Source organism: Aegilops tauschii, chromosome 7 (assembly GCF_002575655.3).
Source record: "Aegilops tauschii subsp. strangulata cultivar AL8/78 chromosome 7, Aet v6.0, whole genome shotgun sequence".
In the NCBI taxonomy this organism is placed as follows: Eukaryota; Viridiplantae; Streptophyta; class Magnoliopsida; order Poales; family Poaceae; genus Aegilops; species Aegilops tauschii.
Genome location: NC_053041.3, coordinates 133,011,563 through 133,030,687, shown reverse-complemented (window position 1 = coordinate 133,030,687; position 19,125 = coordinate 133,011,563). Strand labels below are relative to the sequence as shown.

At 49.3% G+C, this 19,125-nt stretch overlaps 1 protein-coding gene across 1 annotated transcript; it reads right to left on the bottom strand.

The window, feature by feature from the left end:
* Nucleotides 1–683: 683 nt before the first annotated feature.
* Nucleotides 684–1,292, bottom strand: LOC141026926 (protein FAR1-RELATED SEQUENCE 9-like). The gene has a single exon (XM_073503810.1). It carries the CDS (start codon nt 1,290–1,292, stop codon nt 684–686), a length of 609 nt encoding a protein of 202 aa, XP_073359911.1.
* Between the last annotated feature and the right edge of the window lie 17,833 nt (nt 1,293–19,125).

Sequence of the window (19,125 nt, the reverse complement as noted above, 5' to 3'; positions counted from 1 at the left end):
AAAAAATGTAGATATAAATTTTTTGGATTTATAAATCCATGACAACTTCATCATACATTGCTGGTAACTGGCATATTAGGGTACTGATAGCTTGCATAAAATATAGATATACACTTTTTTGCATTACAAAGCCATGATAACTCCATGATACAATGCTGATAACTGGAATGTTATGGGGCTTGTAGCTTGCACATTATGGTCCATGAAAAGACTGTAAGCACCATCATTTATGCATTTGCATTTGCTAGGGGAGATTTTCATTTGCGTTTTTCGTGGTTGAAGCCCCCGCACACACCACATTTCCTTTTTGGCTTGGGCTTTGCAATCTCAAAACCCGACTGCTTCCTTTTTGACTTTGGCCGCCCCTTCGTTGTAGTCTTGGGAGGTCTAGTATCAACTTTGTGTTTGAGGACGGAGCTGCATCAGGATGTGGGGGCTGGATGACAAAAAGCATGATTGTTTTTGCTAGCATGTATCGTCACACACACACTTTCTTGCTGTGTGGCTGGGTTACCCTGTCGCTGCACATTAGTAGCACTTTCTTGTTGTGTGGCGGGGTTCTCCTGTCACTGCACATTAGTGGCACTTGTTTGCTGTGTGGCTGGGTTCTCCTGTTGTTTTGCATCGGAGGCGTTTTGGTGTTGTGTGGCGGAGTTGTCTTCATTCACCCGCCCCACAGGTATCTAGGAGGGATTCGACTGTCCTTGAAATGATCCTTTTGCTTCTTCCTTTTCCTTTCTTGCTTTTCTAAGTTGACTGTTCTTCAGGGTTTCAAGCTCCTCCTTGAAATTATACAGGTGTTTTCTTGCCAATCTGGTTCCATCATCTATTAGGCAAGCATCTTTGGCTGATGCCTTAAATTCTTTAAGAATTGACGTATATCGCATGACGCTTTTCCCCTTCTCTGGCATCAACTTCTTAACCGTTGGCTGTTCGAAATCAGGTTGAATAAGATCCTCCTCTGGATCCCAAGTCCACCTCTTTAGGATGTACTTTTCAGGTATCTCGTAAACCCCAATTTGGTCCAGAAATTGTAGTACGTGTGCGCACAGTAGTCCGTCACGATCAAACTTGCAGCAAGTACACAAGTATGTCTCTTCATCCATGTTTGCTTGCACATGGTAGTCCCTTTCCCCATATTTTGGTATTGTCCCCCGCACCGAGCTGACCTTGAAGGTACTATCATCCAATGTGTCGCATCTGTAGGCTGATTTCACCTTCATCTCCACCTGGAACTTGCAAAACAGGTTATGCTTGTATAGCCCCCGCACCTGCATCTCCAGGGGGTTCATCGAGTACATTTCAGTTTCTTTGTATATAATTAAAGTTTATGAAATAACATATATCATAGGCCTTTCGAATTGGAAATTTTGAAATATGAAACGTGCAATTCAAATTCTCAGCACAATGGTTCAACAACGAATCCATAAATAAAATTTTCAGTACAATATGTTCAGTAATTATAGGATTGTAGCAATTAACTATGATGAACCACAATATTTAAAGGCGGTAAAGGTGAAGAGACAAGTTAAATCATTTTGATTGCCAATGGTGTTGAAGAAGCGGAATGCCCATAATGTGCCTTCCTGCATGCCATAGGCACGAACCACTTTTGTCCAACCCCTTGTGACGATCGCCCGCCCATCCTTCACCGCCTTTAGGAAGACTTCTAGAGCATTATCATGGTAGGATGAATTATATACTTTAACCTTAGTTGCCTCCACTCCGGTCATGTAGTTTGCAAGGTAATCATCAGTAAAGAGCTTCGGAAACCACTGAAAAGAGAAAAATATCAGATACGGAGGTCTAATAGAGTAACTTGTTGTGGGCAGGGGGAAAAGGCAACACATTACTTACCATCCTGAAGTTCATTGTTGTCTTGGACAAAGTGTAAATAAAGTGCTTAATTCCAATCACCCGTTTCTTTCGCCTAACAATCTTTCTTAGTTTCCTTGCTTGACGCTTGTTCATGAATATCTCATTGCCCCATACGCAAAAGGGATCGAAGCGTGGATCAGTACCACTCATATATGTACCTACAAGAAACCAGTAAATATTAGAAGCTAAACTGAGATTGCACAAATGATGTAAAATACAACTACCTATGTTCCTAAGTACAAGTATTTTTTAGGGATTTCAATATGAACTACATACGGATGTATATAGAATTATAGATATAGTTTAGATTAGTATCTAGATTCACTCATTTTGCTCCTTATGTAGTCTATATCGGAATCTCTAAAAATACTTATATTTAGGAATAGATGGTGTATAAGACATGGGATGCAGCTAACCTCGACGACAAACAACAGCATCACCCATTGTAGCCCTGTGTAAGTACATGGAAAGCCAATGTTAACTACAACAGGGTTAACATCCACCAAAAATAGCAAATAGTAATAAAATGACATCGTCTGTAGTGATATCTTCATTGTGAAAGAGTAGCACGGTAGCAAAGGGACGGATTAAAAAATGGATACATCTGTTAATTGCAACAGGCTTAACAACATCCTAATTCATGTTCTGTAAGTTTGTAGACATTGAAATACAACTCTTTAAAAATGGATACAACTGTTAATTGCAACAGGCTTAATGACCATTGAAACCGGTACTGATAAAAAATGCAATTGTCAAAGTTAAACATCACAAGGCAGGTGCTAGCAGGGCAGATAATGGCCCATTTTTCTATACAAAGGTAGGGAAAATAGCTAAAATGTATTAGGCATGTTCACTACAACATGCTTAATACATCGACCATATAAAACATAGCCATTAATTGCAACTAGTATTGGTAAGATTGAACTGGTGAGTACATACTTGGTAAGTCCTGAGAGGTAGTTGCTGGGGTACTTCATCTTGGCCAGAGCCAGCCCAAAGTCAGCGGCGGCAAAGGCGAGCTGTTCCTCCGGGTTGTCAGGGGAAACAACACCTACGGGTTCACAAGGAATCCCTTTTGCTACGGTTGGTGGGCGCGGGGCTATGGAAAGAGCAGGATTGAGAGATCAACGCGGGGGGGGGGGGGGGGGGGGTTATCCAAGTTCGATCCGCAAGTGATGCGTAATACCCTACTCCTGCTGGTTTTTGTTTATCTGGTGTTCTTGGAGTAGCTACAAGGCGTGCAGGGTCCAAAAAGTCCGAATCCTCTCCTAGTACGCCGCGGCCTCCTTTTATAGACAAAGGGGCTGCCACAGTGGCACACAGGAGGTGGAAAGCTATACAGTGGTCGAGTCTACCCTCTAGCACCGTAGGACAAACACATTTAATGCGCTGCTGACGTGCCCTTCTTGCTTTATCGGGGATGGCAAGGAAGCTTGTCCCAGCTGTCGCCGCCTCGCCTGGCTTCGACGCGCATCCGGACTGACGAGGCAGGTAGTGCCACGCCGGCTGGCTGGCTGCTGAGTTGGTACGGTGGCAGAGCCTTCACGAAGATCTGCATGCCACCACGTAGGTGCTTGCTGAGTTGGCCTAGAGGCTGCATGTCGCCACGCAGGTGCTCGCCTAGTTGGTGGGCTGGCAGCTGCATGGGAACGGCGGCGGAGTCTTGGCACATGTGGGCCTGGCTGCGGCCCCGCGAATGTCTTCGGCAAGGGTCTTGCCAGGGCCCCGGCAAGGGTCTTGCCGCAACGTCGTGGGCGTCCTCGGCAAGGGTCTTGCCAGGGGGGGCCTTGTGGGTATCCTCGGCAAGGATCTCGCCGAGGATCTCCGTCTTCTGATTCTCATCTGATCTTGCACGTTCTTGGTCTTCACAAAGATCTGCATGCCACCACGGAGGCGCCTCCCGAGCTTTGGTTCCAATGTGGTTGAGGGCGTCGGAACTCTCAGGCTCAAGGGTGGCAGCCCTGCTGCGCGTTGGGCAAGTTGCCCCGGCAAGGCTCTTGCCGGGGCTGTGGAGGCTGCCCTAGCAAGGGCCTTGCCGGGGGAGTCCACCTCGCCCTTCTGTTCTTTGTGTTTCCGGCTTGGCGTTGATCTAGTCGTCTTGTGCCTTTGCTTCCTCTGCCCCGCCAAGCGTGGCCAGGGGCGTGGGGCTGCGACTGCCCGCGCACAAGTAAATGGGTGCAAAAAAGGGACCCCTACTTTTGTACACCGACAGGAGCCCCCGGGCCTGGGCCACATATAAGCGCGGGGCGTTATTGGGCCAGGCCCAGAACGGTGCGCGAGTGCGCGTGCGGCGGAGTTTTTACCGCAGTAACTCCCTCGCTCGTTGCGCTTCCCTATGACCCGCGTTGAATGTGCGACGTGGGGGTCGTGTGTGACGTGGGGGTCATGCGTGGGGCGGTTGCTGCCCTCATGCGTCACATCATAGTAAATGGTAAAGAGGCGGCCCGCGCCTTCCCCATAAAAAATAGGAAAACGCAGGGGCGCGCCTCATTTACCCTCCGCGCCTCATCCAACCTCGGAACCGCGTTCCTCTCTTCTTCCTCAGGCGAAAGATTCGAATTCGCCTCTGCTTGCCGCCGCCGCCCCCATTGCTCTTGATCCTTCGCCCCCTTCCAGCTGCCATGGTGCCCAAGACCAGTAGGGGCAAGGGAGCGGCTAAGGATGCCGGGGAGAAGGAGGCACCGGAGAGTGAGTCGGCGGTGCGGCGGACGCAGCTCGCCTACTTCTCGTCGACGGTCGATGCGGTCGACCTCAGGGACTACTTCTTGCCCCTGTGGGGGTGGAAAGCGACGGGGCACCCTGCCACGCACGTCGTCCCCGCCCATTTTGCCAAGGACGGCCCAAACCGGTACCCCTTCTTCGTTGATTTCTTCTCTTGCGGGCTCTGCCCCCCTTCGTTGACTTCTTCAACGACGTCATGCACACCTACGGCTTCCATCTTTTGGATCTCACGCCGAATGCCGTGGCGTGCATGGCTTTCTTTGCCCACCTCTGCGAGGGCTTTGCCGGGGTGCTCCCTAGCACGGCGCTCTTCCGCCATTACTTCTCCCCTCGCCTTCAACCAGGGGTGCCATCTCCAGCTGCATCGCCTGGATCCCGAGGACCCAGGAGAAAAGCATGTATCCGGAGGGTGCTCAGAAGGAGAGGTGGGAAGAATGGCGGGGCCGGTGGTGCTGGATCGAGGAGGAGGACCCGCAGGAGTTCTGTCGGGTTCGTCAGAGCCCGCCGACCCGCCGCAGGGACTGGAGCGATCTCGACGCCAACGACGAAAAGCTCACAGTCGCCTCCACCAGGATCCATCGCCTCGCCATGGCCGGGCTCACCCTCGAGATGATCGGGGCCGACTTCATCCGGCGCCGGATCGCTCCGCTGCACAACAAGGGGAGGCCGGCCTGGGATTTCCGGAACGCGGCCGACATTATGAGGCTCCGCCCCGGTCTGAAGCACAATTTTAAAGTGTTGGGGCACGCCCACTTCTGCCAAAGGCTCTTTCAGCTCGATGTGGATGGCAACGGCTGAGCTGGGAGGACCGTCAGGGCCGCGAAGGCCGGCAAGGCCGTCAAGGGGCCCCTGTTCGGGTTGCCGGCGGGAGTGGTCCTACTGAGCAACAACTCTCGCCGGTCCGCCATCATCGCCATGATGCCAGACTTCAACGCGCCCGGCCTTGACCCATCCTGGGCCGAGCCGCCAGCGGAGAAGGTGCAGGAGTTCTTCGACACTTTGTCGGAGGCTTATGTCCGCGACGAGCCACTGCTCATCCAGGACACCACCCAGGCGGAGCTGGGCTACATCGCTGCCAGGGCGGCAGAGGCGGCGCTCGCCATGGAGGCCAGCAGCGCTGGCAGCATGGAGGACGAGGCCGACGCGGCCGCGGAGGAGAGGGAGCTCGCCCAGTGGGCGGAGTCTGCCGGGAAGGCTAGCGGCGCCAATGCCGAGGCCCCCCTTGTTGAAGATGTGGGCGATGAGTCGTCCGCAGAGGAGGTCGAGGTGAACGACCCCCCCCCCCCCCCCCCCGGTCGTGGGGAGGCAGCGCATCCTGAGGCGGGCCAGCTCTGGTGAGCCGATCCGGCCCGGTAGGGTCACGCAGCGACAGCCGCCCCAAGAGCAGCTCGTGCGTGAGAAGAGGGCGATGACGGCAGCGGCGGCGACGAAGGCGGCGAAGAGGAAAGCGACTGCTTCCTCCTTGTCCAAGCGGTACTGGACCCCATCTCCTTCCCCTTCGGGCCGCACCTTGGAGGCCGAGTTTGACCTCGAATCTTTCAGCCCGGCGAGGAGCAGGAAGCTAGTGGAGGAGGAGGTGGAGGAACAGTAAGTATTTCGCCCCCCGCATCATCTCCTGATGTCACTCCAATGTTATCCTTTTTTTGGTTTGGTGTTATCTTCGCAGGGACGTGGAGACGCTGGCCCAGAGGGTGGCGAAGAGGGCCAAGGCCTCGATGGTCGACAAGCCCCTAGCGGGCACCCCGCACACGCCGGTGTTGGTGGATAGCAGCCCGGACAGCAGCCCCCGGCGCAGCCCCCGCCTCAGCCCCCAGCGTAAGCTTACCACTCACTCCTCCACTGATGAACACTAGGGTATGAATCCTCGATGCTGACCTTGCCGGGCTTGTAGGAGAAGAATGGCAGCAGGAGGAGCCACTGAGGGCCACCCCCATCACGCCGCCCCCCTCGACTATGCCGCCCCGAGGGGCGTCCCCGGCAAGGGCATCCACCACCGAGCCCACGCCTATGGAGGAGGAGGAGACGAACTTGGGTGCCGGTGGTTCTACCCCGGCAACGAATGTTGGCGGGGAGGATGCCACTTCTTCCCAGCCCGGTGCTGGTAAGTTTGCTTACTTCCCATCCCTGTTCTTTCTTCTTCTTTTTGAACTTCGATCTTGGCTCTGCCTTATTCTCTTTCCTGTCATCTAGACGCTTCCTCGGCGGACCGGGATGACATCGACATCATCATCGAGGAAGTCGCCAGGGACGCCGAGGCAGACAAGATCGCCGCTGAGGAGGCCGCCAAGACCGCCGCTGAAGAGGCCGCCAAGGGGCCTGCCGAGGAGGCCGGCAAGGGACCTGCCAGGGAGGGGGTGGTCGACGACCAACCTTCCTCCTCCGCCGCCTCTGGCTCGGGCAAATATTTGAAGGTGGCCGACGACCTGTTCGTCCACGCCGCAGGAACGGCGAGCACCTAGGCGCCAACCGAGGGGGAGGTGTTCGATGACGAGGCGCTCGCCGCCGTCGGGCTCGAGGTTGTTGACGAACCAAGCGCCGGTGGCGGCGGTTCCCAAGAGGAGCGGCTCCTTCGGGCCATGGGCGCCAACTTTCAGAAGCTCCAGGCGCTTCACCGTGCCCGCCTGGACAAGGCAAAGTCCAGGATGGCACCGGTGGATAAGGCGGAGGCGGATCTCGAAGGGCGCGTCGCCGAGACGCAGGCCTGGTTCCGCCAGGACCACGAAGAATTGAAGATTGCCCAGGATCTGCTGGCCGAGCGCAAACAGGAGCTCTTCCTGAAGCAGACCGATGTTGAGAAAGCTCAAGAGGCGGCGAGGGAACAGGCCGCCAAGGATGAGGCCGCTTGACATCAGCACCAGGCCGAGATGAACTCCCTGGAGGAGGACCTTGCCGCTCGTGAGGAAGTGCTCGCCGCCACACTCCGCGGCAAGGATGAGGAGATCGAGAAGCTTGTCGCGCAGCGGACTCAGGAGATGGAGCAGAGGCACAGGGAGGCGCTCAATGCCCAAGCCCTGGTCCATGCCGGCAAGGTGAAGGAGTTGGAGGTGGAGCGGGATGGCCTGAAGAGATAGGCCCTGGAGGTGGCGAAGGAGAAGGACATGCTCAACGACGCCTTGGTGGAGGCGCAGGCCGCAGTCCTTGGCAAGGCTGAGCAGCTCTCCAAGGCCAACAACTCCATCAAAGACCTGAAGCTGAAGCTGGAGGGTCTTGAGGGGACGCTTCGGAGGTCAGGGCCCGGGAAGAGACCCTGACCAAGGACCTGGAGGAGGAGAGGCAGCTGCGGAGGAATGACGCCGCCGAACACAAGGAGTACGCGGAGGGCATAAACCATTGGGTCAGCCGCCTCGCCGACGTAGCCGGAAGGATCACCACGAAGCTGGCTACCATGGGGTTGCCGAATGTGAGGTACGCCCCGGAGCCGAACGTGAGTCCCAATGCCAAACTGACTCTGTTCTTCGAGGGCGTTCTCGGAGCCCTAGAGCAGCTCCGCTCCAACCGGGCATCTTATCTCGCCAACGAGTCCCGGAGGCTCTGTCGGGGTACCCTGACCAAGGTGCTCACCAAGGTGGCGTTCTGGAACCCCACCGTCAACTTCGCTGACGCACTGGAGAGCTTGCTGGAGGGGACAGACCTCGCGGCGCTCAAGGAGCGTGTCAAGCCCATCATCAACTGCGTCGATGGAGTTGAGAGGGTGGAGGGCCAGCGCCGGGACTAGGCACCCCATTTCTCGTTGCCGCTGCGAGTTCAAGACCAAGACAATTTTATCTTAAGTTAGAAACGCAGCGATTATTTGATGTAATATAACTCTGCAATACTTTAATATCACGCATGCTATCTTTCCGTTAAATCTTTCTTTGTATGTTTGCACCTTACGCTTGTTGAGATAAGGCTGCCGGCGCGTAAACCCATGCCGTGGTGCTTCGTGGACGGATCCTTAGCACCCTGCCGAAAGGGCTCTTGCTGCTGGGCAAGCCACCTCGCCGCTACCAGCACGGTCGCTTGAACTATCGAGCGGACTCGAAACAGGACAAGAGCGTTGCTGGTAGCGGGTAGGCCACCTTGCCATTCTCAGCGCGGCCGCATGAACTGTCGAGCGGACTCGAGACAGAGATAAGGGTGTTGCCAATAGCGGAAGGGTCCCATTGCATGCAGGTTTCCCTTACAAGGAACGAGATCTTTTAGGGAGGACAGACTTATATAAATGAAATTAGCCAAAATTTCGCATGACTTAGCTTTTTGGGGCCACGCGGATGGCCATCGAGGCCGCGGACGGCACCAGAGGGCGGTTGATCAACGTCGCCCTCTCCCTTCGAGCCATCCTCATGGAAGAGTCGTTGCGTCGGCTCCAAAACTAGATTTCCACGGCTTGCGCCCCCTACCAGGCGCGCCAAAGATGTCGGGGGAAACGACACCTACAGGATCACGAGGAATCCCTTTTGCTACGGTTGGCGGGCACGGGGCTGGGGCAAGAGCGGGATTGAGAGATCAACGCGGGGGGGGGGGGGGGGTTATCTAGGTTCAGGCCGCAAGTGATGCGTAATACCCTACTCCTACTGGTTTTTGTTTATCTGGTGTTCTTGGACTAGCTACAAGGCGTGCAGGGTCCAAAAAGTCCGAATCTTCTCCTAGTACGCCGCGGGCCTCCTTTTATAGACAAAGGGACTGCCATAGTGGCACACGGGAGGTGGAAAGCTATACAGTGGTCGAGTCTATCCTCTGGCACCGTAGGACAAACGCATTTAATGCGCTGCCAACATGCCCTTCTTGCTTTATCGGGGACGGCAAGGAAGCTCGTCCCAGCTGTCGCTGCCTCGCCTGGCTTCGACGTGCGTCCGAACTAACGAGGCGGGTAGTGCCACGCCGGCTGGCTGGCTGCTGAGTTGGTGCGGTGGTAGAGCCTTCACGAAGATCTGCATGCCACCACGAATGTGCTTGCTGAGTTGGCCTAGAGGCCGCACGTCGCCACACAGGTGCTCGCCTAGTTGGTGGGCTGGCAGCTGCATGGGAACGGCGGCGGAGTCTTGGCAGATGTGGGCCTGGATGCGGCCCCGTGGATGTCTTCGGCAAGGGTCTTGCCGCGGCGTCGTGGGCGTCCCCGGCAAGGGTCTTGCCGGGGGGGCCTCGTGGGTATCCTCGGCAAGGATCTCGCCGAGGATCTCCATCTTCTGATTCTCATCTGATCTTGCATGTTCTTGGTCTTCACAAAGATCTGCATGCCACCACGGAGGCGCCTCCCGAGCTTTGGTTCCAATGTGGTTGAGGGCGTCGGGACTCTTAGGCTCAAGGGTGGCAGCCCTGCTCGCGTTGGTCAAGTTGCCCCGGCAAGGCTCTTGCCGGGGCTGTGGAGGCCGCCCCGGCAAGGGCCTTGCCGGGGAAGTCCACCTCGCCCTTCTGCTCTTTGTGTTTCCGACTTGGCGTTGGTCTAGTCGTCTTGTGCCTTTGCTTCCTCTGCCCCGCCAAGCATGGCCAGGGGCGTGGGGCTGCGAATGCCCGCGCACAAGTAAAGGGGTGCAAAAAAGGGACCCCTACTTTTGTACACCGACACGGGTCGATGCGTGGATCAGTGCCACTGACATGTGTACCTATAGGCAACCAGTAAATGGTAGAAGTTAAACTGCAATTGCACAAATGATGTGAAATACTGTAAGACATGGGATGCAGCTAACCTCGACGGCAAACAACAACATCGGCCGTTATGACCCTCTGTAAGTACATGGACAGACATGTTAAGTACAACAGGGTTAGCATCCACCAAAAAGAGCAAATGGGCAGCATCTCTAGTATATCTTCATTGCGAAGAGTAGCATGGTAGCAAAGGGATAGATTAAAAATGAATACAACTGTTAATTGCAACAGGCTTAACATCATCGTAAGTCATGTTTGTAAGTTTGTAGCTATCCATTGAAATACAACTGTTTAAAAATGGATTCAATTGTTAATTGCAGCAGGCTTAATAGCCATTGAAACCGGTACTGATAAAAATGCAATTGGCAGAGTTAAACATCACAAGGCAGGTGCTGCCAGAGCAGAGAATGGCCCAGTTGTCTATAAAAAGGTAGGAAAGTAGCTAAAATGTGTTAGGCATGTTTACTAGGACATGATTCATACATCGACTGTACAGAACATAGCCATTAATTGCAACTGGTATTGGTAAGATTGAATTGGTGAGTACATACTTGGTAAGTCGTGAGAGGTAGTTGCTAGGGCACTTCATCTTGACCAGAGCCTGCACAAAGTCAGCGGAGGCGAGCTGTTCCTCCGGGTCGAAGCGTGGATCAGTGCCATTGACATGTGTACCTAGGCAACCAGTAAATGGTAGAAATTAAACTGCAATTGTACAAATGATGTGAAATACTGTAAGACATGGGATGCAGCTAACCTCGACGGCTAACAACAGCATCGGTCGTTATGACCCTGCGTAAGTACATGGACATGCATGTTAAGTACAACAGGGTTAGCATCCACTTTTAATAGCAAATGGGCAGCATCTCTAGTGATATCCCGAGTCATGTATTGTAAGTTTGTTGCTGGTATTGGTGAAATTGAGCTAGACACGGTAATATTTGAACATCACACAGTGTGCAGTACTGAAATAAACAAGGCACGAGCATGCTTAATACATCAACCATACAAATCATAGTCGGTGTAAGTGGTATTGGTAAGATTTAGCTGGTCAGATCTAACCTGTTAAGTCTTGGGGGTGGTCGCTGGGGTACTTCATCTGGGCCAGAGCCTGCACCATGTTGGCGGCGGTATAGGCAAGGTGTTCCTCCGGGTCAACACGCACAGCGGCCATCGCGCCATGGACCGCCATCAGCTCCTGGCGGTGGGGATTTGGAGGCATGAGGATGTTTCGCAGGCGCCATTTAAGCAATCAGGTCGGGGCCGTGATAGAGATCGGTGGGTTACCTGACTGGATCCGAGCAGAACATAGATGTGGTTGAAGTTGTGGTTGCGGCGGTGTCTGTTTGAGATGCCGGTAGGGGAGGCGCGGGGGGGGGGGGGAGATACTGAGGAAATTTGATGGGTGGGGATGTGGTTGGAGGAATAAATTCTGAAATTGCATGCCTAATGAAAATTTCGCTACGAAACTTGAAACTTGGGTGGGGGAAACACACAACGCAGACGAAGCGCGTAAAATACTCATGTGCGAGAAAACAGAATATTGGCAGATCCCGTCTCCAAAAAAATGTACACGTGTAGTTGATTTTTTTCGGTCAATGGTACGCCTGGTTTTTTAGGAAACATCGCACAGGTAACTGACTTATGGATCATTAATGCAAAAAAACGCAGATGGGTACGGCATGGAAACCGTGTGTTTTGTGATCTTATAATGATTAAAGCAAAAAAAACATAGGCACACATGCTAATCAACGCTCAAAGCCCTCAAAGGATGCTCTTATCGACATTGTACGTTAATACTACAAACTTAAATTACTACTGGTAATTTGCTCTAATACTACAAACTTAAACTACTACTCACATGCCGCCATCAGGGCATGCTGGCCAGACGCCGACGTTCTCCTTCCCGGCCTTGTAGGCGGCAGCCCACCGTGCTTCGATCTCCCCAAGCTCTCATCACCACGGCGTGCAGCCTCTTCTTTCTTGCGGCAGCGGGACTCTCTTTTCTTAACTGCTTTCTGCCTTTTCCGCTCCTTCTGTGCGGCTTTGGCCGCCTCTAGATCCACCACCCATTCGTCCATGGCAGCCTCAAAGTCCGCCCATGTAACTGTGTGGCCACCGGCGGCGATGAACTCGGCGTGACGAGATGCTATCACTTCCTTACCATGTGTGCGGCCATGGGCGGCGAGGAACGCGGCGCGGCGGGATGCCATCGCTTCCTTACTAGTTACTGTGTGTCGCGGTGCCATGGACGACGCCTGGAGAGAGCTCTGGGACGGAGGGGCCGGGCAGCCGTACAGTGCGGTGGTATTCAAGAGCTCAACGACAAACGACAACAGAAATTTGGTTTCCCTTACAATTTTGCTCGTTCATTATCGCACAAGGTTCATCTCCGCCGCTTCCGAAAACAGTGTGCGCTGAGCCTATTGTGTGTTGCGTTATGATTGGCCGGAACCCCAGCCATGCGTACCACGCGTGTGCACCGTAGGATGCGCCGTGATCGAACGGCAATCCATGTCCCTCACATCACACCCGTGCAGCTGTATCTGGTTTGGATTTATATGCGCTAAATGCCTAGAAAATGCACATAATCCCGTAAATATGGTAAATGAACCCGAAAAAATGCCAAATTTGAACACGATGATTTGCGGGTGTATGTTCGTCGTAGAAAAAAACTCCAGGGAAAAGAACAAAGAAAATTTGGATTCCCCTTCAATCTTGGTGATTTCCCTCTCGAAAGCATGGAACTTCTTTGGTGACGGTTTGATTATGAAGGGCGTGCATGGCGACATAAGCCAAACCTTCTCAAATTTTTACCAGGGCATGGTGAGGTCATACCATGGCACACCATGCCAGGCGTCATGTTTTTCAAGCATTTATTTCATTTTTTTATAGTTGAAAATGCAATAAACAAACGTTTGTGATTGACTATTGCCACACATTTCATCGAAATATCTGTCCAGTCCTTGTAAAAGGCATGAGAATTTACTAAATGGCACGAGCATGGTAATTTTCTAGGCCGTTCTTGTGCACCCTTTCATGCACCTATTGTTTGAACTTGAATTATGTGCATTAACGCCTAGGAAATGCACATAATCCCCTAAATATGAAAAATCTACCCGGAAAAGTGCCAAATTTGAACACACTGATTTGCAGGGTGTATGTTCATCGTAGAAAAAAACTCATGGACAAAGGACAAAGGAAATTTTGACCCCCCCTTCAATCTTGGTGATTTCGCCCTCGAAACCATGAAACTTCCTTGGTGATGGTTCGATTTATGAAAGGCGTGCATGACGACATAAGGAAAACATTCTCAATTTTTTACCAGGGCACGGTGAGGCCATACCATGGCACCACACTAGGCGTCATGTTTTCCAAGCATGTATTTCATTTTTGTATAGTTGTTAACCCAGTAAATGACGCATTTATGGTTGACTATTGCCACACATTTCCTTGAAATATCTGCCCATTCCTTGTAAAAGGCATGAGAATGTACTAAATAGCACGAGCATGGTTTTCCAGACCGTTCTTGTGCACCTTTTCACGCACCGATTGTTCGAATTTGAATTATGTGCATAATTAATGCCTAGAAAAGGCACATAACCCCCTAAATATGGTAAATGAGGCCGAAAAAATGTCAAATTTGAACACGTTGCATTTGAGGCGGTATGTTGATCATTGGAAAAAAATTGAATGGCAAACTAGGACGAAAATTTGGATTACCCTTCAATCTTGGTGATTTCCCTCTCGAAAGCATTGAAATTCCTCGATGATGGTTCGATTTATGAAGGGCGTGCATGACGACATAAATCAAACCTTCTCAGATTTTAACCAGGGCACGGTGAGGCCATACCATGGCACCATGCCAGGCGTCATGTTTTTCAAGCACGTATTTCATTGTTCTATAGTTGATAACCCAGTAAATGACGCGTTTGTGGTTGACTATTGCCACGCATTCCCTTGAAATCTCTGCCCATTCCTTGTAAAAGGCTTGAGAATTTACTAAATACCACAAGTATTGTTTTCCAGACCGTTCTTGTGCACCTTTTCAAGCACCAATTGTTTGAATTTGAATTGTGTGCATTAATGCCTACAAAATTCACATAATCCCCTAAATATTGTAAATGAACCTGGAAAAGTGTCAAATTTGAACATGGTGATTAGCAGGGTTTATGTTCATCATAGAAAAAACTCATGGATGAAGGACAAAGGAAATTTGGATTCCCATTCAATCTCGGTGATTTACTATCACACACGATTCATCTCCGTCGCCTCTGCGAACCGTGTGTGTTGACTCATACATGCAAAAGGGAAAAGAAACCCTCGCCCACTTTGTCCCCACCCACTCTCTGCGGACTACTCTGCAACTCTGCACCTCATCAACTTCTATCGCGGCAGCCACCCTAAGCTCAACGGCTGTTGTGGGCGGGCGTAGGTCGCGCTCCAAACGACACATGATTTTGCCCCTACCGCTTTCCGCCGCCTATCTGCACTGACATTCTAGACTCTGGTCGACTGGGGTTTCTGCGGGATTGGGCCGGGGATTTTTCTCATGGAGAAGGTAATCAACTTAGCAAAATATTCACTCATCTCTTATCGCAGTCCGTCCGTCGCTGTTAATCAACCGGCGGAAATCACCATGGAATCATTTTTGTTCTAGCTGATTCATGGCTGTTCATTCATGTGTCCACAGCGCGAGCACAAATCGGGCAAGTGTGGCCGTGGCCAGTCGGAAACGAAGTTCTTTCTCACCATTCCGGATGACTTCACGGAGCGCTCGATATGTTCAATCTCAACCTACCACGGTCGTCATGGCCTAAATTTGTGAACATATACCGGCTGAGCCACAAGTATAGGGGATCAATTGTAGCTCTTTTCGATAAGTAAGAGTTTTGAACCCAACGAGGAGCAGAAAGAAATGACAAGTAGTTTTCAGTAAGGTAATGTCTGCAAGTCCTGAAACTGTAAGTAGCGAGTAGTTTGATAGCAAGATAATTTGTAACGAGCAAGTAACGAAAGTAGCAATAAGTATGCAGAAAGGTAGCCCAATCCTTTTGAGGCAAAGGACAGGCCAAAACGGTCTCTTATGATAAGCAAAGCGTTCTTGGGGGTACACGGGAATTTCATCTGGTCACTTTCATCACATTGGGTTGATTTGTGTTCGCTACTTTGATAATTTGATATGTGGGTGGACCGGTGCTTAGGTGTTGTTCTTACTTGAACAAACCTCCTACTTATGATTAACCCTCCCGCAAGCATCCATAACTACGAGAAAAGTATTAAGAATAAATTCTATCCATAGCATTAAACTCTAGGATCCAATCGGTCCCTTACGGAAAAGTGCATAAACTGGGGTTTAAGTTTCTGTCACTCTCGCAGCCCACCATCTATTTACTACTCCACAATGCATTCCCTTAGGCCCAAATATGGTGAAGTGTCATGTAGTCGACATTCACTTGACACCACTAAGGGAATGACAACATACATACTATCAAAATATCGAACACATATCAAGTTCACATGATTACTCGCAACATGATTTCTCCCGTGACCTCAAGAACAAAAGTAACTACTCACAAACAACAAACATGCTCATGATCAGAAGGATATTAATATGCATAATGGATCTGAACATATAATCTTCCACCAAATAAACCATATAGTAATCAACTACAAGATGTAATCAACACTACTAGTCACTGATACGTCTCCAACGTATCAATAATTTTTTATTGTTCCATGCTATTATATTATCTGTTTTGGATGTTTAATGGGCTTTAATATGCTCTTTTATATTATTTGTGGGACTAACCCATTAACTGGAGGCCCAGTGCCAGTTGCTATTTTTTTCCTATTTCAGTGTTTCGCAGAAAAGGAATATCAAATGGAATCCAAACGGAACGAAACCTTCGCGAGGATCTTTCTTGGAATAAACACAATCCAGGAGACTTGGAGTGGAAGTCAGAGAAACAACGAGGCATCCACGAGGCAGGAGGGCGCGCCCCCCACCCTCATGGGCCCCTTGTAGCTCCGCCGACCTACTTCTTTCGCCTATATATACTCTTATACCCTGAAAACATCCAGGGGAGCCACGAAACCACTTTTCCACCGCCGCAACCTTCTGTACTCGTGAGATCCCATCATGGGGCCTTTTCCCGTGATCTGCCGGAGGGGGATTCGACCACGGAGGGCTTCTACATCAACACCATAGCCTCTCCGATGATGTGTGAGTAGTTTACCACAGACCTTCGGGTCCATAGTTATTAGCTAGATGGCTTCTTTTCTCTCTTTGGTTCTCGATACAAAGTTCTCCTCGATGTTCTTGGAGATCTATTTGATGTAATACTTTTTGCGGTGTGTTTGTCGAGATCCGATGAATTGTGGGTTTATGATCAAGATTATCTATGAATATTATTTGATTCTTCTTTGAATTCTTATATGCATGATTTGATATCTTTGCAAGTCTCTTCGAAATATCGGTGTAGTTTGGCCTACTAGATTGATCTTTCTTGCAATGGGAGAAGTGCTTAGCTTTGGGTTCAATCTTGCAGTGCTCAATCCCAGTGACTGAAAGGGAACCAACACGTATTGTATTGTTGCCATCGAGGATAAAAAGATGGGGTTTATATCATATTGCTTGAGTTTATCCCTCTACATCATGTCATCTTGCTTAATGCGTTACTCTGTTCTTATGAACTTAATACTCTAGATGCATGCTGGATAGTGGTCGATGTGTGGAGTAATAGTAGTAGATGTAGAATCATTTCGGTCTACATGACACGGACGTGATGCCTATGTTCATGATCATGCCTAGATATTCTCATAACTATGCGCTTTTCTATCAATTGCTCGGCAGTAATATGTTCACCCACCGTAATATATGCTATCATGGGAGAAGCCACTAGTGAAACCTATGGCCCCTGGGTCTATTTAACATCATATAGGTTTCCGATCTATAATTCTAGTTTACTATTTATTTTGCAATCTTTATTTTCCACTCTATTCAACAAAAATACCAAAAATATTTATCTTATTATCTTTATCAGATCTCACTTTTGCAAGTGGCCGTGAAGGGATTCACAACCCTTTTATCGCGTTGGTTGCAAGGTTCTTGATTGTTTGTGCAGGTACTATGCGATTTGCGTGTAGTCTCCTACTGAATTGATACCTTGGTTCTCAAAAACTGAGGGAAATACTTACGCTACTTTGTTGCATCACCCTTTCCTCTTCAAGGAAAAACCAACGCATGCTCAAGAGGTAGCAAGAAGGATTTCTGGCGTCGTTGCCGGGGAGATCTACGCTCAAGTCAAGACATACCAAGTACCCATCACAATCTCTCCTCCCTCGCATTACATTATTTGCCATTTGCCTCTCGTTTTCCTCTCCCCCACTTCACCTTTGCCGTTTTATTCGCCTTTTTCCATCCGCTTCTTTCCGCTTGCTTCTTTTATGCTTGTGTGCTGGATGGATTGTTTGTCATGATGGTTCAAGATAATACTAAATTATGTGATTTTTCCAATACCAACAACAATGATTTTATTAGCACTCCGATTGCTCCTATTACCGATGCTGAATCTTGTGAAATTAATGCTGCTTTGTTGAATCTTGTCATGAAAGATCAATTTTCGGGCCTTCCTAGTGAAGATGCCGCTACCCATCTAAACAACTTTGTTGATTTGTGCGATATGCAAAAGAAGAAAGATGTGGACAATGCTATTGTTAAACTAAAACTATTTCCGTTTTCGCTTAGAGATCGTGCTAAAACTTGGTTCTCTTCTTTGCCTAAAAATAGTATTGATTCATGGAATAAGTGCAAAGATGCTTTTATCTCTAAATATTTTCCTCCCGCTAAGATCAACTCTCTTAGAAGCGATATTATGAATTTTAAGCAACTTGATCATGAGCATGTTGCCCAAGCTTGGGAGAGGATGAAATTAATGATACGTAATTGCCCTACACATGGTTTGAATCTATGGATGATTATACAAATTTTTTATGCCGGATTGAATTTTGCTTCTAGAAATCTTTTAGATTCAGCCACGGCGGGTACTTTTATGGAAATCACTTTAGGAGAAGCTACTAAACTCCTAGATAATATTATGGTTAATTATTCTCAATGGCATACCGAAAGATCCACTAGTAAAAAGGTTCATGCGATAGAAGAGATTAATGTTTTGAGTGGAAAGATGCATGAACTTATGAAATTGTTTGCTAATAAGAGTGTTTCTTCTCATCCTAATGATATTCCTTTGTCCACTTTGATTGAAAATAATAATGAATCTATGGATGTGAATTTTGTTGGTAGGAACAACTTTGGTAATAACGCGTATAGAGGAAACTTTAATTCTAGGCCGTTCCCTAGTAATTTCTCTAGTAATTATGGTAATTCCTACAACAACTCTTATGGAAATTTTAATAAGATGCCATCTGATTTTGAGACTAGTGTTAAAAAATTTATAAATTCGCAAAAGAATTTCAATGCTTTGCTTGAAGAAAAATTGCCTAAGATTGATGAGCTGGCTAGGAACGTGGATAGAATTTCTCTTGATGTTGATTCTTTGAAACTTAGATCTATTCCACCTAAGCATGATATCAATGAGTCTCTCAAACCATGAGAATTTCCATTGATGAGTGCAAAGAAAGAACCGCTAGGATGCGTGCTAAAAAGATTGCTTTGTGAAAGCCTGTTCTTCTAGTTTTCATGATAATAATGATGAAGATCTAAGAGTGATTGATGTGTCTCCTATTAAATCTTTGTTTTCCAATATTAATCTTGATAAAGATGGGACTGGAGATGAGTCAACTTTAGTTAAAAGGCATCCCAATGATTCGGAGTTTTTAGATCTTGATGCAAAAATTAATAAAAGTGGGATTGAAGAGGTCAAAACTTTACATAGCAATGAA